The 18862-nt window shown below is 38.4% G+C and overlaps 1 protein-coding gene across 6 annotated transcripts; it reads right to left on the bottom strand.

The window, feature by feature from the left end:
* Positions 1 to 1453: 1453 nt before the first annotated feature.
* On the bottom strand, positions 1454 to 18473 carry LOC122145653 (lymphocyte-specific protein 1-like). Of its 6 annotated transcripts, none has more exons than XM_042760453.1 (15): positions 17985 to 18473; positions 15783 to 15929; positions 14853 to 15090; positions 14595 to 14704; positions 13563 to 13628; positions 13271 to 13490; positions 11883 to 11921; positions 11663 to 11704; positions 11043 to 11086; positions 10401 to 10482; positions 9851 to 9985; positions 8822 to 8920; positions 8066 to 8158; positions 7707 to 7797; positions 1454 to 1549 (listed from the first exon to the last, which is right to left on the bottom strand). In XM_042760453.1, the coding sequence occupies exons 1-14, from the start codon at positions 18041 to 18043 to the stop codon at positions 7714 to 7716; spliced, it is 1458 nt and encodes a 485-aa protein (XP_042616387.1). In that variant the 5' UTR covers positions 18044 to 18473; the 3' UTR covers positions 1454 to 1549; positions 7707 to 7713. The 6 variants fall into 6 exon arrangements, with proteins under 6 accessions (XP_042616387.1, XP_042616383.1, XP_042616388.1 ...); XM_042760449.1 differs by having other exon boundaries at positions 14853 to 15300; positions 17985 to 18465; XM_042760454.1 differs by lacking the exon at positions 17985 to 18473 and adding an exon at positions 16821 to 17052 and having other exon boundaries at positions 14853 to 15300.
* Positions 18474 to 18862: the final 389 nt, after the last annotated feature.

The raw sequence follows: 18862 nt of genomic DNA, 5'->3' as shown, positions 1-18862 counted from the left end.
CAGCTCATGATCACATTTCAGTGACACTACTGTCACACAGGCAATAAAATACATTCAGATACAGATACAGAGTGAGTCACAGACTGTATTACTTGCAAGAATATTCATTTGGTGATATTCTGTATAATGGTCAATTCTGTCACATTATGCAATTATCATGCATGCTCATCAACCTAAATTAACAGAGCTGACAAACTTACCTCTCTACAAAATTATTTCTCGTTGTAGAATTTAGGCACATGCGTAAATTCTTATGAAAGTATGGAACTAAGGAGGACAGAGTTTTCAATATTATTGACAGAGACAAAACATTCATAAAAAATGTATAAGTTTTAACTTTTTGTGACAAATACACCTTCCACTGCACAGTCACTTAATTGATTGGTTTACATGTGTTGAATGTGTAATGCTACTTAATAAAATATTATTCACTTATATGGAGAAAATATTCTAGAAAAAACACGAGGGAAGAAAAATGACACAAATGACAGCAGGAAAGTGAAAGTGACGTGACATTCAGCCAAGTATGGTGACCCATACTCAGAATTAGTGCTCTGCATTTAACCCATCCGAAGTGCACACACACAGAGCAGTGAACACACACACACACTGTGAACACACACCCGGAGCAGTGGGCAGCCATTTTTTATGCTGCGGCGCCCGGGGAGCAGTTGGGGGTTCGATGCCTTGCTCAAGGGCACCTAAGTCGTGGTATTGAAGGTGGAGAGAGAACTGTACATGCACTCCCCCCACCCACAATTCCTGCCGGCCCGAGACTCGAACTCACAACCCTTCGATTGGGAGTCCGACTCTCTAACCATTAGGCCACGACTCCCCCAATGGTGAGAGTAAAAACATTCAGGATGAAATGCTAATTAAAAGAGAATTTTAACAGATAAAAATAATTAATTCAACATTTTGACAAAAAAAAAGTACATGTGTATTTCTGAGAATTCTTTCAGTAAGTGAATATATAGCACTTTCTGAGATGACAGCTCAGATTTTTGTCTGATACCCTCTTCCAGACTGCATTCTGTTTTTAATACTGACTAGTGTTGTTCCTCCATCTGTACTTAACACTTAGACAGTCACTGAATTGAAAAACCCTGACATGATACACGTGTAAGTGGAAAAATACTTTTGTTTTGACAAAAATTAGAACAGTGGCTCTCCAGGAGCAGGATTGAACATATTTAGATTTAAGGTTGACACATAAATGAGATGTTTTAAAAATAACTAAAAACCCCACTATAATTTTTCCATCATTACAACAGCATCTTTGTTTCCAAACATTTAACTTTGCACAATAATTTCTGTCACTTGTACTTGATTATATGAGTTTTTAAAGTTTCAACTTGATTTTCTTCATTAGTAAAGTCATTAAAAGCATCTGTGGCCTTGGCACCGCTTTGATTTTACTTAAAAAGTAAGGCAGCAATTAAAACAAGTTTTAAATTTTAGTGGGTTTACATTTTTTAGAGTGCAATAACTGAAGGACAATGATCATATCAGCATCCTGTCTTCAGACATCTTTGTGATTAGAAGCCAGCTAAAGAGAGAGCGAGAGAGAGAAAATATATATTTTTAGAGCAGGCAGTTATTTTACATCAACAACAATGAAAATACATACAAGCACACAACTCTCTCAATCATAAACCCTGCATGTAACCTGAAATAAGTAAATCAAATAATAAATATATAAAATTGATTTCATTTATTTATTTGCAACTTCGAAAGATAATTTTTACAGTGTACAGGTTATGCATAATCCCAAATTATGTAATCATTTTTTGTTTAGAATTTTTTAAAGCATGTATTGAGCACAATGGAGTGAAATTCACAGTTTGTATGGAAAAACAGGGATCAAGTGGAAAGCCAAAGTTAGCATTCAGTCTGAATCGATGTTTTATTTTTAATTCCAGGCATCTATTTGTGGCTTGTTTTTCATGCAGGTGTTGAAATGCTGATGGCTTTAAATTATGGTAGTCAGCCGAATCTGCTTCCACAGCAATACCCTCCTCCTCTACTGCCAAAACCAGGGCGAGACAATGCCCGTCTGCAGAAACTCCTGAAGAAAAGTGCCAAGAAGAAAGTCGGCTCTTCTTCTCAGACACCCATCCCATTCAGGTCGAACTTGTCGCCAGTAAATGAGGCCAGCCCTGACCTGGAGCACAGTGACCACTCCACCCCTCCAAGGACTCCAGAAAGCCCTCTCTTCAGCAGGACCCTCAATTCTCAATATTCCTCCTGCAGCCCTTTCTACCGTCACTCCACCTCCCCATACTTATACCCTGCCAACAGCTCACACTACAGCTCTACACCCACACTGTCTGCACAGCTGTACTCTTACCCTGCCCCATCACTGGAGCACCAGATAGCACCTCTATACACATGCTCATCTATCCTTTTTGATGATGACTCAGAGCAGGCCACAGATGCTGACCCAGATACATCCTTTGAGATAGCCTTCAGCCAAATGCTTCAGTCCAGCTCCTCAACACCAGGGACGACACACGGCACATTCGGTGAACAACAGACCTATCAAGCCTCAGTACAAATACAAGCTCCCCCTCTGGCTCCAGTTCAACCTCCCGCTCCAAATTTGGGATTGGCCTGTGCGCCGGGTTACCAGACACAACCCTCCATATCTCAGGTTCCAGTGAGCCAATCCATCGGGGAAAGATATAAAAATGTTGCACCTGCACTCATTACTCACACACCTCTCACATATAATCACATCATGGAAACAACTGAGTCACACTTCAAGACTTCCACAACGGAGAAAATAACTGATTTTCCACAAACAAGGATTTATACTCCAAAAACCTCCTTTTATGAGATATCAAAGCCACCTATTCAGGACTCCTGGACTTGTGGTTCAACTTTTCAAGGAGGAGCACCATTAAATGCAAAAACTTCAGTGATAGATGTTAAACAAAATTCAGGGATGCAGTATGAAGCTCAAACACCTTCTAGTCAGATAAATACATATGCAAGCCCAGTTACAGGGGCAAAAAGACCTGTTTTGGAGGCTTCTGTAGATAATCAACCCTTGTTTGCATTTAACTCTACATTATCCACAACAATGATTTCTACAGAAAACCAAAAGGGGCCCATACCTCAAAATCACCTGCTCCAACCTCCCTCATCGACTAGTGTAAAAGCTCAAAGTGCAGCAGCTGGTCATGATGACGGTCCTAAAAAAATTGCTATGGATAAAATGAGTTCCACTCCAAACGGTGTTGTGTTCACCACAGGACCCAAACCGTTCATTTCCAATGCCTATTCTGAGGAATGCTTGACACCAAAGATTTCTAAATGTGAAGTTTCCTTATCCAAGACCCTTGCTGAGGCTAGTAAGTCAAGCTCCAGAGCATGTGAGGTGCTTACATCTACAGTTCCACAGGAGTATCCAATGACTAAAACTGGAACTCCAGAAACCTGTATAATTACACCAGGCAAGTCTGTTTCAACCGATATAATTCAGGAGACATCCATGCCTGTACTCTCCCAAAACTATCAAACACCAAGTATGCCTGTAAACTGGTCACCAAGACCACCAGCACGGTTTGTGGGCAACCAGAGGCCATCACAAAATGATATTAACATCCCGAAACGAAAGTCAACTTATTATGGTTTGACACCTGCTGAATATATTGCCTATGGTGGAATCAAGGTGAATTCACATGGGGATCCTTCTGTATCTAACCCTGAAGTACCAGAAGATTTAAAAAACGTGACATATGAGAATTACATGACCAAATCTCCTACCAAGACATCACAAGAAACGTTCAGTATTAAATCTGATTTCAATGCAGAGAAATCCTCAGAGGCTTTACAAACTCCAGTGGCTGCATTGCCCTCACAAATCTTGATGACACAAATAACTGACAAAACTGAACCACAAACTATCAAAAATTCCACATCTGAAATACCAGAGCAAGAGACAATCCCTGGAGTAAAACCAGTACATATAGATTTAAATCCTGAAGATACAGTGTACGATGGGCTTCAAACTATACCTTTAAGAAAGACCATAAACCCCACTGCTGTAGCAGAGGCTCTTAGACAACTAAATGCAGGGTCTGCAGACATAGCCACCCTTCCTTTTACAGCAGAGGGGAAAAAAATGCCAACTTACCCTTTTCCCCTGGTACAATCAAATATTCCGAACTCAAATATAACCGGATTGTTAACAAAGAATTTCATATCGGTTCAAAATATCCCACTGCAAACGGTGCAGTCAGAGAATGCACACAGATCTATATATCCAACAGAAAGCTTTAATCCTGCGTCAGTGAAAGCAATGCAATTACAAGTTTCTGCAAATCAAGAACAGAAAACCATGTCATGTTTATCCAAGTGTTCTTTAGAAACCCACCAGACTTACTCCATTGTCTGTGACTCTTCTATTGCTATCAATACAGGTAATGAACTTCACAATATCATAAACACCAAAAATGAAGGTTTCAATAAAATCACAAAAAACTCAACTAATGTCACAGACTCTAGAATGCCTTCTGCAGACACCAGAAGTTGCACTAAAGTACCCCCTGATATTAAACCTACAGCCCTCTCAAAGCCAGAGGAAACTAAATTTACAGCTCACTCAAAGTTAGGTGCATCTATCTTTACAGCCCCCTCAAAGACAGAAATATCCAGTCCTGAAGCCACATGTATATCTAATGCAGACAGTCCTGATGTTTTGCCCAAATCAAACATACTTAATCCTCCAACTCCCGCTAAAATATATATATTTAATACTCCAAGTCACTCTAAACCAGAGCCATCTCAACTTGCAAATACATTTAAATCAGATAAATCTAATCCTGTAGTTTACTCTAAAGCAGAAGCAAATAAAACTGCTGTTTTAATAAACCCAGATTCAACACCTCCCTCTTTGAAACCCATTGCTAAAATCAATAAAACCCCTGAAGAAACCAAAGATCAACAGATGCAGAAACAGAAACATGACATGAATGTGAAATCTATTCCAAGCCCTTCAAACAAAACAAACAGGTCATCCAAAGTCCCCTCAGATGCACAGATATTTTCACCTGCGCCTAACACTGAAGCCCCAGTCACCCACCTGGCAATGGATAAATCTTCTAAACAAGACAATAGCAATGAAGGATTAATAACCCTTAGTGCTAATAAAAAAGAGCCAAACCAAAAAAAACATTTGGCATCAGACTTACAGGACTCCAACAAAACAAACACTGATTTTAAAGCTGCAGCCAAAGTTACAGTTGAATCTAAATTAAGCAATTCAGCAACACAACAAAGACATTCAAATGCAATAATCAAACCATCAGAAAACGTACAGCAAGACACCAAATCAAATATGGAAAGCATGCAGACCAAACCCTTAAAATCTGATACTCAAAAGCCTTTACAGTCTTCAAACATGAAGTCTCTTCGAAAATCTCCAAGTGCAGAAAATAGTCTTGCCGCCATGCTTCTCAAGGCTGCCAAATCTCTGCCACTCTCTTCATCTGAAGAAAGCTCTGCTAAATCCCAGACAGAAGCCAAAGCATCTAATATGGATGTAAAGGCACAACATGCTCAGGATTCCAAGACCACAGATCTTCTTGTCACAGATGCTAAAGTCGAGGTGTTTAAGTCTGATACCTCAAAACCTCAAAAGTGTTTAAAAGATTCATTAGCAACTGAAAGACAAAACGAGGCTGTAGCCACTGATGATGGCAAGTTTAGCCAAGAGACTCTCTCTGAAACCACACCAAATGATCAGAAGAAACAAAATGAACCTAAGGGAGCTCAGAAACCCAAAGGCCTGAAGGCCAAGCTCAGTGGCTGGACAAGGCTGAAAAAGCACATGGTGGCTGAACCTGAAGCCCCCAGTTTTCCAGAGTCTGAGGTGGAGAAAAATTCTCAGAAAACAGATATCAAAATAAGTGGTAAAGACAAATCTGCAGGGGCCAAAGAAGAGTCATTGTGTGGACAGGATGTGGTAAAAAAGAAAGATGAGCCCAGGGCAACAAAAATGTGGGATGCTGTACTTTTTCATATGTTTGCAACAAAAGAGAACATTATGAAGCAGATACATAGAAACAAAACCGAGGAAGGAGATCAGAAAAACATTGAAAAGGATGGCCAGTTAGTCCCATCCTTCGTCCATCGCCTGCCCATCCTTCTCTACAGTCCGCGCTTTGATGCCCGGAAGCTGAAGGAGGCAGCTGCAAAACCTCTCAACAAAATAGCTACAGCCTTTGAAAGAGGGCTGCTGCATCGCAAACAGAAAGGTGAAGAGCCGAAAGACTTCAACAGAACAGCCAAAGGATTCGGTGAATCTACAGGAAAAACAGCAGATGTTTGATTGCATTTCAAATCCACAGTGTAAAGTTTCAACTAAGAATGAATTAGAATTACAATTCAACTACAATTTATACAATTATGTAGTGTTGTAGTACTGTAAATGTATTTTCCTTTTTTATATTAAATCATCAACAGTGAGACAAACAAGCTATGCACTGCATTCTGCTCTGAGTAGTGCAGTAAAGAGATGGTCAGCAGAAATGGAGGCCTAGTGCATTCCTGCATTGAGAGGGCGACTGATGGGTGCAGCTGTTCAGGATGTGGCGAGTGAGGAAGTGAGCAAGGGCTGAAAATGTAATGGTGAGAATGATCAAACAAGGAAGAGGCTCAGAGTGTGGTGTGGCATCCGGGGGACGGATCCTGGGTTTAGGTTTGCTCACGTCAGCTGAGCCGCGTGATGAGAGCAGACATGTTTAGAATAGAGAGCTTCAGAATGTGATGTTTTGAGCGGTGTCAAGAGCCCTGCTCAGAATGACTTATGACATGATGGTGGTGTTGTTCATTTAAAAAAGGAGGGAAAATAGGAAAAGTATAACTAGAACATGTAGGAAAGACGTTTAAAAAAAATCTAAATCTCAAGATCTTGATCATGATCATGGAATAAGACTAGAATGCACCCCCCCCAACTTTATAAAAACTAAACTAGTTTCAGTTGTGTTATTTTAAATTGTTAAAATAACATTATTTCACAGAATTTCTTTTTTTTTTAAGCTTAAAACCAGTATTGGATGTTTTCTTACTGACACATTTCAAGCAAAATGTTGCAAGTGATTTCATGCTTATGGATTAATTTTTTGTTCAGTGTCACGAATATGGAGCATGATTAGACTGACAGGTGTGACAGCAGGCATGTGAAATTTACAGAATACTATATAATACTATATAAAAAAAACTCTTTATAAGCCGGTAATTATGGCAGCCCTTGTGATCTCTGTTGCAAAATCCAACTGACTGCCATGCTGTGCCCTTTACTCGCTCTTTACTCACTCCACATGCACATAGCTCAGAGAAGTTCAACTTTTGCATGGTTCTGAGACCTAGTTCTCTGTAGTAGCACAGAATTGGCTACAAAGATCCTAAATAAACCAGCACACAAGTGCATTTTTTGATAACAGTGAGAAAACACAAGTAACAGTCTTCAACCATTATTCATCATACAATGCACTACTACCCTGTACACCCATAAGCTATTTTGATAGAGCTAAGTGTGTTTGTTTTTGTAGATATTCAGCAGCTCATGTACAGCACATTATCATATTTTAGTTACTTTGGGAAAGCATGAATTATGTCTGTGTAGTAATGAACATTCTGAATTTATATTTTGTTATTTTGAATTAAAACGATTTTAATAAAGAAAGTACATTTCTTACTTGTTCTTCAGTTTGTGTCGTTATTTATGAAGACCTTCTCATATTTCCCGTGCCCACTCTCAACAAATTTGCACCTTTTTCCAGCCACTCCCTGAAAAGGTAAAGGTCAAATTACAGCCTTGTAAAACCTTGAAAAGCCAAGAGAAAAGGGATTAAGTACTACATAATCTATAGTAGCAGATTACAGGTGCAAGAGAATGAGCCTGTGCTTGTGAACAGCCTAACTCAAGTCATGTTTATAAGAACTGATGCATGTTGCTCATTGGTTGTTTTGAACACAATTACATCTTAACATAAGTTCACAGAAATGTTTCTGTAAGGTGGATCATGGTTTAGTGCCATGTGGAGTCATGATGTACCTTTGCATTTGGTTTATCCTGTGATGAGGCGTCTCCCAGATTCTCCCATAAGGATTTTATGTTACGCACCTCACCAGCTTTAACATCCTGACACTAACACACACACACACACACACACACACACACACACACACACACACACACACACACACACACACACACACACACACACACACACACACACACACAAAGAAAGATAATAAATGGCATAATAAACAGAAATAGAAATGGCATAATAAACATAAAAAAATCACCTATTATAAAAGAATAATTTTTCATTTATTCTAAAATAAAATTGCAGACAGTCTAACCGGTTCATTTTACTCATAACCACTAGATGGTGTCATTAAACCACAAGCTTGTTTCAATGTTTCTCTCCCATCACATGACTTGTTGGAGCATGAACTTTAACCTTACAACATGTTTTATATTTTCCATAGATTCTATCCAGAAAACACACATACATTAAGTCAAAAAAAAAAAAAAAGTCACAAAAGTCACTTAAACTCTTCAACTCAACTATAAAGTATTGATGGAGAGAAAAAAGAGATAGGAATCGTTTACCTTAATTGTTTACTGAAAAGGATGAGAAGAACAGCAGACACAAGAAAAGTGTAAAGAAGAGAACTAAAGATTAATTAAAAGAAAATAGAGGATACAATAGATTCAGAAGAAAAATGTACCATTGGCTGGATTCAAGAAAAAAAAAACTATGCAATTAACATTATAATATAAGCATGTAGTATATAAACATACAGATGCTTTGGAGGAGGGGCTCTTGGTGCTGACGTCGCTGTTTCCTTTCACCCATTGGTTAATTAGATCTGCCACACCCACTTTCATTCCCTCTGTATCCTGAATCAGAGTAATTAGTCATCCTTTATTCATTTAATTACTCACTCACTTACTTTTTACAGTCACACCAGAATAATGAAGAATGTGTAACATATCTGTACGTTAATGTCACAAGGGAACAGAAATTCAGTTATAGTAACTAAACAATGACTAATAACACGATATGAGTCTGTGGGAGTAAAGAATCTGGTGCTTAAAAGGGTGAGTTCACCAAAAAATGAGAATTCTGTCATGATTTACTTACTCTCATGCCATTCTAAATCTGTATAACACAATTGTAAAAAAAAAATAATAATAATTAAAAAATTCTGTATAATGAAAGTTATTGGGGTCCTAAACGACACTGAACAATAATAGAGTGCAGCAGTGATAATATTGTTGTAAGTAAACCTGGAAGCTTTTAGCATTACACTGGTTCCCTCAACAAAAACCTCACTGGATTTTTCCATTGCCTTTCAGAATTTTATGACCAACAAAATTTATGATTTTTACATGTTTTGTTTACCATTAAAATCTTCACAAATTAGCACACTTTTGTGAATTTTAAAGCCTAAATACATTCAGCAGAAGTAAAAAGCTAAATGTAGGTTATAAACAAACTACACCACAGTCGCTTGATTTTAATGACACCATCACCAAGCAACCAACAACTCTTTCAGTCTTCACTTGAAAAAATCGTCTTCCGGACGATAGAAACTGGAAGTGCTAAAATGCTTACTTGTTAACGGCTCTTGGCCTACAAAAATAAGTCATCCACTGAACGGTTAAATAAAAAAAAACATTCTTCAAAAAATATTATTTTTATATGTTCTAAAGAAAAAAAGAAAGCCATACATGATTGGAATGACATGAGAGGGAGTAAATGATCCATTTAACATATAAGAACTAATGTTTTGATAAACTGAGGATGATCGTTGTGACTGTATGAACCTTGGAGGACACAGCCTTTGTTGAATTCTGATTCCAGGCCTCTCCCGCCTCAAACAGGGTCTTCCGAGCAGATACGGGTTCTGGTGGTGTTGGGACGTCCATTACCTTGACTACATTGCCCTCTTTACAGGACTCCTGCACACACGCACCAAAACACACACATAATGAAAATATTACGCTATCTGGGACATGTAAAAAACACCTGCTTGACTCTCCTCAATAAAAGCACAGTAACACCTAGTTCCACAATACACACATTTGCAAAGGGGCTCTTAAACAGAACCGGCTGAAAACAAAAATGTTTGAGCAAATCAGCAAGAGTAAGAGAGGAAGTGCCTGGGCATGCAGGTTGTCTGAAAGCATCACTGCAGTGAGATCAGGTTGGTAAACAGGTGAATGTAAGCACTGGGTGTGATAATAACAGCTACATGTGCAAAGAAATGTATATAAAAGCAGCAGCATGTATCCATGCAGGTGCATTTACAGGAATATATGCAAAAGGTTTAATTATGAAACTGACATTATACAAGTGCATGTGAAGGTAATTCACCTCAATGGCATGATTGTACTGCTCCAGTCTGCCATCTAACTTCGAGATGATCGTGGGAGGTTGGGTCTTCTTTATGCTGTTCCTGTTTTCACAAACAGATGAAACATTAACTAAAGTGGCACTGTTCTTTCAAGACACAGACCATCTTAGAACAAGCATGGACACGAAGAGCACCATGACTCATAAAATAGTGTAAGATATAAACAAAGGCTCTGTGAAGTATACTGTTTATACTTCATACCAGAATGAACAATGTGAAAAAGAATACCCGTTGATAAATTGGATTCTGAGGTTGATACATGTGCAAAAACAACTAAACAAATCCTTCATCATTTCATATTTAGTGAATAGGAGAAGGATACATAGATGGAAACATGTCATTTCATGTCTACCTGTCTGCTTGAAAGGTAAACCATGTTTTAAACAGTTGATTATTCATGAATGAATCATTCATGTGTGGTGTTTAGATCAAAGAGAAAATACTGATGAACCCATGAAGTCATACCACAGCACAGGAAAACAACAATTCACCCCTGCTTTTTCTCACATTCCATACTATGAGGGGGATTTTTTTTTACAATCCTACAGTAAATCACTTGTACCCTTTTATCTCAGTGTGTGTGTGTGTTTCTAAAGTCTTACTTTTTTTTAACGGAGCGGTTTAGAGACTCAGTCCTCTCAGTAATCTGTAGATGAAAAGAACATTTATTAGTTAATAGATTCAGAGCATTTGTGAATCTTTACACCACTGAGCGTGAAAAACCTTTAAGGCAATATTTTGTGCAATGTTTCCAGGCAACAGGCAAAAAAAGTAAAATGCAGTGCAACTTCATTGGGTAACGGATGATGATTGCACAAAATAAAACCATACTCTGTCAAAAGTTTGACTCAATACTGAAGGGCAGATTAACCCATTGATGTTGTAAGCAGATTTATTTCATAATTTAATTGCTGGGGGCTTTGTATCTGGCTGTTCATGTTCTTTGTTGATCCTGTAAATCCTTGCAGCCTGTTGCCCTTTCTTTCTACCACAAAAAGTGTCTAGGCCTTTCAATATTCAGTTTCACCCAACATAATATTATGGCTTAATTGCCAAAAAAAAAAAAAAAAAAGTCATCCTGCCACCCATTTCCTTTGTATTTTTAAATTGTCATCACCATACAGTAAGTTATTATTAACTGATCTGTTGCTTTAAAATGAGTCTATTATTTTCCCACACATATATATCTAGGGCATACTGAGGCTGTCAAAAATGTTCTTACATAAATGTTGTACAGTATATCAGGATGAGTTTTATCAGAACACTGCAAAGGTAAGATAGAAGGGAATATGATCATAGACATAAACAGAACAAATGCAAAACAAAGCTATTATAACCACAGTTTTATAAAGCAAAGATAAGGTACACAGAAGCAGACACACACAAACATTCTAACATGCAATTTAATGCTGTCATGCACATGCACAAAGTAAGCAACTCACCGAGCTTGCACCTTCTGATTGCCACTCCTCACCCTCAGCCTGAAACCAGCAAGCAACACATACACACACAAAGCACCTCAGCGATGTAAAGCAGATGCTTCTTGTTCTGCCATCTTTCTCCCTCAACCCAAACCACCATTGCAAGGAAAAGATCAGAACCAAACATAGAATATGGAAGACATCTGAGTCACGCAAACAGCATATGGAGGTTACCAGGTGCAATTACAAAACACAACTGGGCAATGCACAAACACGTGTTGTACAGTATGTCATGTTTTATTTCAGGTAGGGACCTACCATTATCATTGATATTGTCATTTCTGTGCCACAAGTATCGGCAAATGGTAAAGCAAAAAAACTAAAAAATGCACTACGAATTTTTTTTTTAAATACATTTCCTGAACATTCAACCCCAACCCAGCCAGAGCCCTGCCCCCGTTCTCATTTGTCAAAGTGCAACAGACCCTATTAGCGTAAGAGGACCTTTTGCAATTTTATTAATTGAAATAAGACATTTTTTATTCCCTTTCTGAAGTTTTCTTAATCAAGCTATTTCCTCATAATAAGTCACTACAATGTAGGTTTTTTTAGGTTTATTATCATTGGAGACATTTGTTGATTTGGGGACAATGTTGGAGATAACTGTCCCAACATGAATATACAAACAAGACCACCCAGACTCTGCAGGAGTGTTCAATCCTGCTTCTGGACCACCTTCCTGCAGAGTTTAGCTCTAACCTGCCTGACTCTAAGTTTTTAGCAATCCTGAACAAAGTCAGTCTAAACAATGAAAGTCACTTTACTTGCAGGCATATTTGCAACACCACCGGGGCAGCTATTACATGCAAGACCAACTCCTATCTACTTGAATGGGGAAATACTTAAATCTCAAAAGCTGGTGGCCAAACTCACATTTAAATCATGCATTTTAAATCCGAAAATAAAATCTGACATGACCTGTCTCATAAATGTTGTTTTCTGCTTCTCCCATAGAAGTTGTCTGCACTGACTTTACCAACTGGTTTCTCTCATTCATATTAATACATATGCTTTGTTCTGAAGACCTTGATTTGCTGGTTCAGGCGTGTTTAAAAAGAATTGGAGCTTAACTCTACAGGACACCCTTTACACATGCAAAAACATGAATGCACACGTCATTAACTCAATAAAACACTAATCAATGCAGATATTGTCAATTGTTCTGCAGCTAACAATTGTGAGTCAGATAATGATGCCAGGTCAACAGCAATTAAAAATGATGACATGAGATGAAGTAAAGCATGTTAATGTTAATGTCTGAACTCTGTTTAAGATGCATATGTGGACATATCTGTAATGAATCTTTAATTATAATGTGATTTTGAGTCTAATGACGATGATTATCATACCATGTAGGAGGGGCTCCTGGGGCTGAGAGGACTGAAGGGCTCCTCTGGATCTCCACTGGATATACTCAACCTCTTCAGCTTTTCCATCACATCCCTTCTCTTCCTCTCTCGCTCCTCCTCTCTCATCCTCCTCTGCACCTCCTCATGAGTCTGATCTCTTGTCTCCTGTCTGTGCTCCTGGTCCTCCTCACCGCTCTTCACAAACACCTCCTCAGACACACTAAACACAAAGAGATTAATAAAGAGCAGCAACTCATGAACAAATTATTTTACCTCACATGCATTGTTTTACCTCTCTGGACTGCTGAGAGCTGCTGAATCGACTGAAGAGTCCATGTTGCTTTGTATCTTTAGTTCTCTGAGCAAGATTATACAGGCTGAAGGAAGGAAATTTGTTCTGGGGAAATTGCGAAACTCACCTGATTTCTCATGTCATTTCTCAAGACAGAGTCAATATCAACATAACTCTATCGCTGCCCAATCATTGGCAAATTCTTCTCAAACTGTTTTCCTGCAGTGTGCTGAGGATATTACATTGTAATGGTAACTCTCACAATGCTGGAAGTCATGGTCTCCACACAGTATGTCAGATATTGATTCATAACTTTGCTGTCTGATTCAGTGTAGGATTCCTCATACTGATTCAATCCAACTCCCGGGTTTGTGAATCTTTTGAGCAATTCGTTCAAAGAATCAAATCAACAGAGTCATTTGTTGTCAATCGGATTACTTCTCATGCTGTATATTTGTGTTTTCGTGCGACTCAAGGGGATGGCTCCATTTAAAGACGCCATTCTTGGCTTTATTTAACTGTACATGGTCTTTTAATGTCATCACAGTCAATTAAAAATGTAAACTCACATCCACAGCTTGGATGTGAGTGTGGGCTCGAGTAAAACTGGCATAATTGGCATATAAAAGATGCATTTCTACCGAATCACTAGTAGAGATTAAAAATAGAGGTGGAGTTAGGTGGAGGTGGGATACCAGAAGAATGGTCATTAGAGTGACGAGTGAGGAAGGCAGTATCATATTGGCCTTAATATTGTGATTGGCAGGAATGATGAACAAGCTCCTCATAAACTGTCATTTAGAGATATAAAATGATTTGAAACATGTAAACTAACTTTCAATCCCTCAACAAGCAATAGTTAACTTCAGATCTCTATTTCCATCAAGACTGGTTTAAGCTTAGTCTCCCCTGCTACTGTAGCTGTAACTGTACTGTATACACATATTTGAACTCTTGTTCTCATTGTAACTGCATATATTTTAAAAAGGTTTTTCTGAGTTTGTTGAAATGTGTGCGTGTCTATGTCTGTACCTGTCATTTTTTCTCCTCCCCTCTTGTCCATTAGTACTGTATTGTCTCCCATTCTGTTGGAGGAGGACTGTAGAGGTGTAGGAAATCTTCATCTCTGCCTTCTTTTCTCTCTGTGAAAGAAGCATATATGTTCACTGCATGCAGTAGTAACAGTAGGCACTTGAAAGACTGGTTTTGATGCATGACTAAGTTAAGGGTTTAAGGGTAAGACGTATTATTTGAGTGCTATCTTGTTAAATGCCTTCTTAAATATCATACCTTCTCATCCATGTCACAGCTCTGATTTTGTTTTTTCCAGAAAGATGACTCACGTCCTTCCACCCTTCTTGGATCTTCCTCCTCTGCACACCACCATCCAGTCTCTCCCTCCTCCCTCTCTGCTGCATTAATGTTATCTCTTCTTTCCCGCTCTCTGGCACCCCAGTCTTCATCATCACCATCCTCATCCAGGTTTTGCTGATTTGAAAGAGGGGGTCGGGTCTGTATGAATGGGGTGCTGTCAAACACATTGATATCATGCAGTTTACTTTGTTGACCAGAGCTGGAACAAAGCTGCAGTTTTGAGTGATGGGAGCCATTGAGATGTGTTTCTTCATTTTTATTTTCCATTTGTCCCTGTTTGCGCCTGTTCAGATGTGTCCAATCACTGAAGCCTTCGTCCTCTTCCAAAGAGAATGGACAGCTTGGAACCAGATTATTCTGACCCCTAACAAACAGTGAAACACTCTCATAATTGCCTCTCATTAGGATGCCAATATACAATAACAAGTCTACTTACAACAGTTGAATATGTTAATAGAACAGAACAGAACAGAACAGAACAGAACCGAACCGAATAGAATAGAATAGAATAGAATAGAATAAAACAGAATAGAATAAAACAGAATAGAATAAAACAGAATAGAATAAAACAGAACAGAACAGATTAAGTGACTGATTCAAAAGAACAGGTGTGGTCTTGACACATATACAAATATAAACTCACAAACAGATTAACAAGCACACAAAGAAGTAGAAAGACAAAGTTGGCTTGAGCCAGAATCTGGAGGTTGAGATTCCATGGAAACAAAACAAACACACACACACACACACACACACACACACACACACACACACACAAAACACAGTATCACAAAACACGTGTATCTGATGAAGATTGGAGTGTGCTTTTAGGTTATTGAAACTAACTGGTTGTCCAGAAGCTGTGCAGTGTGAGGGCTGTCCTGTGGGGTCACAGTGGGTTGAGACGGCTCAGTAGACGAACTGGTTCTTGCACGTCGTCGTTGTTCTCTCTCAATTTCTTCTGCATCCTCTAGACTGCGCTGGACAGTGATCCTGCAAAATAACAATTCATATAATACAAATTAGTAATAATCTTCATAATATCTATGTTTAGAAAAAGAATTATGACAAATCATGAATGCTGCATTTGTGCAGCAGGTAAACAGAATTTTTATGCATTATACTGTATGTAGTCTGACACGGTGATGTTAATCTTCAGGCAGTAATTTACGACTTATCAAACAATAATACACCACCATGACTATGATAGCAATAGGGATCATATGACAAAAGATAGGGTCAGAGATGGACAGGAAGTAAGTCAAACATGGACAGGAAGTGCAGGGTTTACACTGACAGGAAATGGCTCACTACCTTCCTTTACAGAGGCTTACATTACCAGAACTAAACAAAACAACTGTCACAATTAATTCTGCAGAGAAACACTTTTACTGATTATTTACAATAATTGTGCAGAGGTGGAGGATTACCAGATAGTTTTGTTCTTCTTTACAGATCAGAAAATATTTCTGTGCTTTCATCAGTGAAATCACAAGTTTAATACGCTTATAGATTAGATACATTACAGACGCCTATGGGAACTGATGCACTATTTGCTAATATTTACGTTAAGCTATCCTGAATAAGCAACAAAGGCACGCATATTGTTACACGCCATTTATCTAATGTGCAATCTAAGCACTTCATAACTGGTTGGCAGAGTAAGCCAGAATATAAAACAGAATAAGTAAAAACATAGTTTGAAACTACCATTCAAAAATGTAGGTAAGATTTTATTATTATTATTATTATTATTATTATTTAGCAAGAATGCATTAAATTTAAAGTGACAATTTAAATGTTGTTTTGAACCTTCTATTCATCAAAGATATAAAAATGTATCATGGTTTCAACAAAAATATTAAGCAGCACAAATATGTTTACCATTGATAATATTGTTACTTGATCAGCAAATCAGCATAATGGAATGATTTCTGAAGGATCATGTGGCACCAAAGGCTGAAGAACTGGCTGCGGCAATTCAGCTTTGCCATCACAGGAATAAATTGCATTTTAAAATATATTAAAAAACAGAAAAATTACTTTGAAAAACATATACATCAGAGCAGCAGTCAAATTCTTTAACACTCACATTCTGCATAAACATTTGAATCTGTTACAAAACATATTTATTCTATTGAGTGAATGAACATAGCAAGGACTAAAGCAGAATAGCCTGAATCTATAATATCAATAATAACTGCACTCTTTCCTTTGTTGAATATATTTGGTGAGAATGGCTGGGTGGTGGATCGGCTCAAATTTTCCAGCACAGTGTAGAGGAGCTCCCAGTCCTTAGGGCAGAGTGGGAGGGGGCTGCTGCTGTGTATCACAGATCCAGCAGATTTAGAGCCGGGGGTGATCTGATGATGTCACCACCCTCAGGAAAATTCCAGTAATAAAAGAAGCTAGAGAAGCCTGTCACTGCCATTTCACATGATGTCATGAATTGACTCACCATGTGTCATGTGAACAACAGCCATCAGCTTTGGGACAGATTTTACTTTAACTACAGACACATCATCATTTCATGACATCACTCAAAACTATATAACAACACAATCATCTACCCTCAAAACCTCTGGGACGGCCTGATGATGATTTGGGTCTCACTGTATCTGCATCCATGAATTCTTTGACCATAGAATTTGGATGAAATACTAAGTGACCGCAAAACAACCCACAAGAACTTTAACCATCCCCCCAAACACCCTGAGGAACTGATAAACAGCAAGAAGAACTCATGCTCTGTTTCCCTTTCTTGACCTCTCTGTTCTGCCTGATAAAACCTTTCTGTACTAATGGCTGTCTGGTGCTACTCAGCATTTTTAGTTAACATATTATCACTATCAGCACATTAAGAGTTTAAAAGTCATGATTAAGGTTATAAAAGTCAAGATTCATGAAGCAGGATTTAATAAATTGCAGCATAATCTAGCCCTACTACTCTAGGCAAAGAACAGTGTGACTCTGTAGACCAAAGACTCTGACCAAATGGCCACAGACAAACACATTCACACACATGCATGCAAATCAACATCATCTCACCTCTGGAGGTTCTCCAATCCCTTTTTGCTGGAATGTCGTCGCAGGATTGAGCTGGACATGTTTATTTGTTTCACTGAATCTCCTCACTGAAAACCCAGCAGCCTTGCTGTGACTGAAGATAATACCTGAATGTGTTTCTCTGATTCTCACTCTTTTCCTGAGTCCTCTAAAGGGTGTGAATGTGCTCCCCCTCTTACACTGAACAAGATTTAGTCAATCTCGTTCTCTCTCTCTTTCTGTTCCACTCACTCCCTTCCTATGTCTCTCTCCATGTGTTTTTCATTCAGAGCTTTGAAACTCTGGCTCCTGTCTTTTCCAGTTCTCTCTTCCAATCAGCAGAAAGCTAACCAGTCATGTGATGATCCCCTGGGAAAGTAAGATGATACCACACAAGCACACACACATACACACCTCAAAACAATAGCATTGCAGGGCCACTAGTCTGTGTGTTGTCAGGCACTCAGTTCAGAACCAATATATCCACATGCATGGTTTGCCTGCCTAAAGATAATAAACAGGTAGGCTAAGTACATAAGTAGAGATAAGCACCTAAATCTCCATTATAATCGCAAACTAAATGAATCATGGCCTAACTAAAATATTAAAAACATAATTATAATGAAAATAATAGTTGCCCAATATACTTCCTAGCGTGGGTGGAGAAGAAGAAGAATGAAAATATTTATATTAACCACGGCACAATGGTGAGTTAAAATAATGTGTATATATACAAATAAGAGGGTGTGCATGTGAAGGTGTATAATTATGCTGGCTCAGATGTATACATCACACTTTAGCTGTATCACAAGTGAATGCCTGCAGTTTATGCAGCATTTCGATAGTTTAATAGTTGCTTTAAACACTATGGATTCAGTATG

The sequence above is a fragment of the Cyprinus carpio genome, chromosome A7 (genome assembly GCF_018340385.1).
Source record: "Cyprinus carpio isolate SPL01 chromosome A7, ASM1834038v1, whole genome shotgun sequence".
Taxonomy (NCBI): domain Eukaryota; kingdom Metazoa; phylum Chordata; class Actinopteri; order Cypriniformes; family Cyprinidae; genus Cyprinus; species Cyprinus carpio.
Note: the sequence above shows the minus strand (reverse complement) of the source record. Positions and strands in the feature narration are given on the sequence as shown.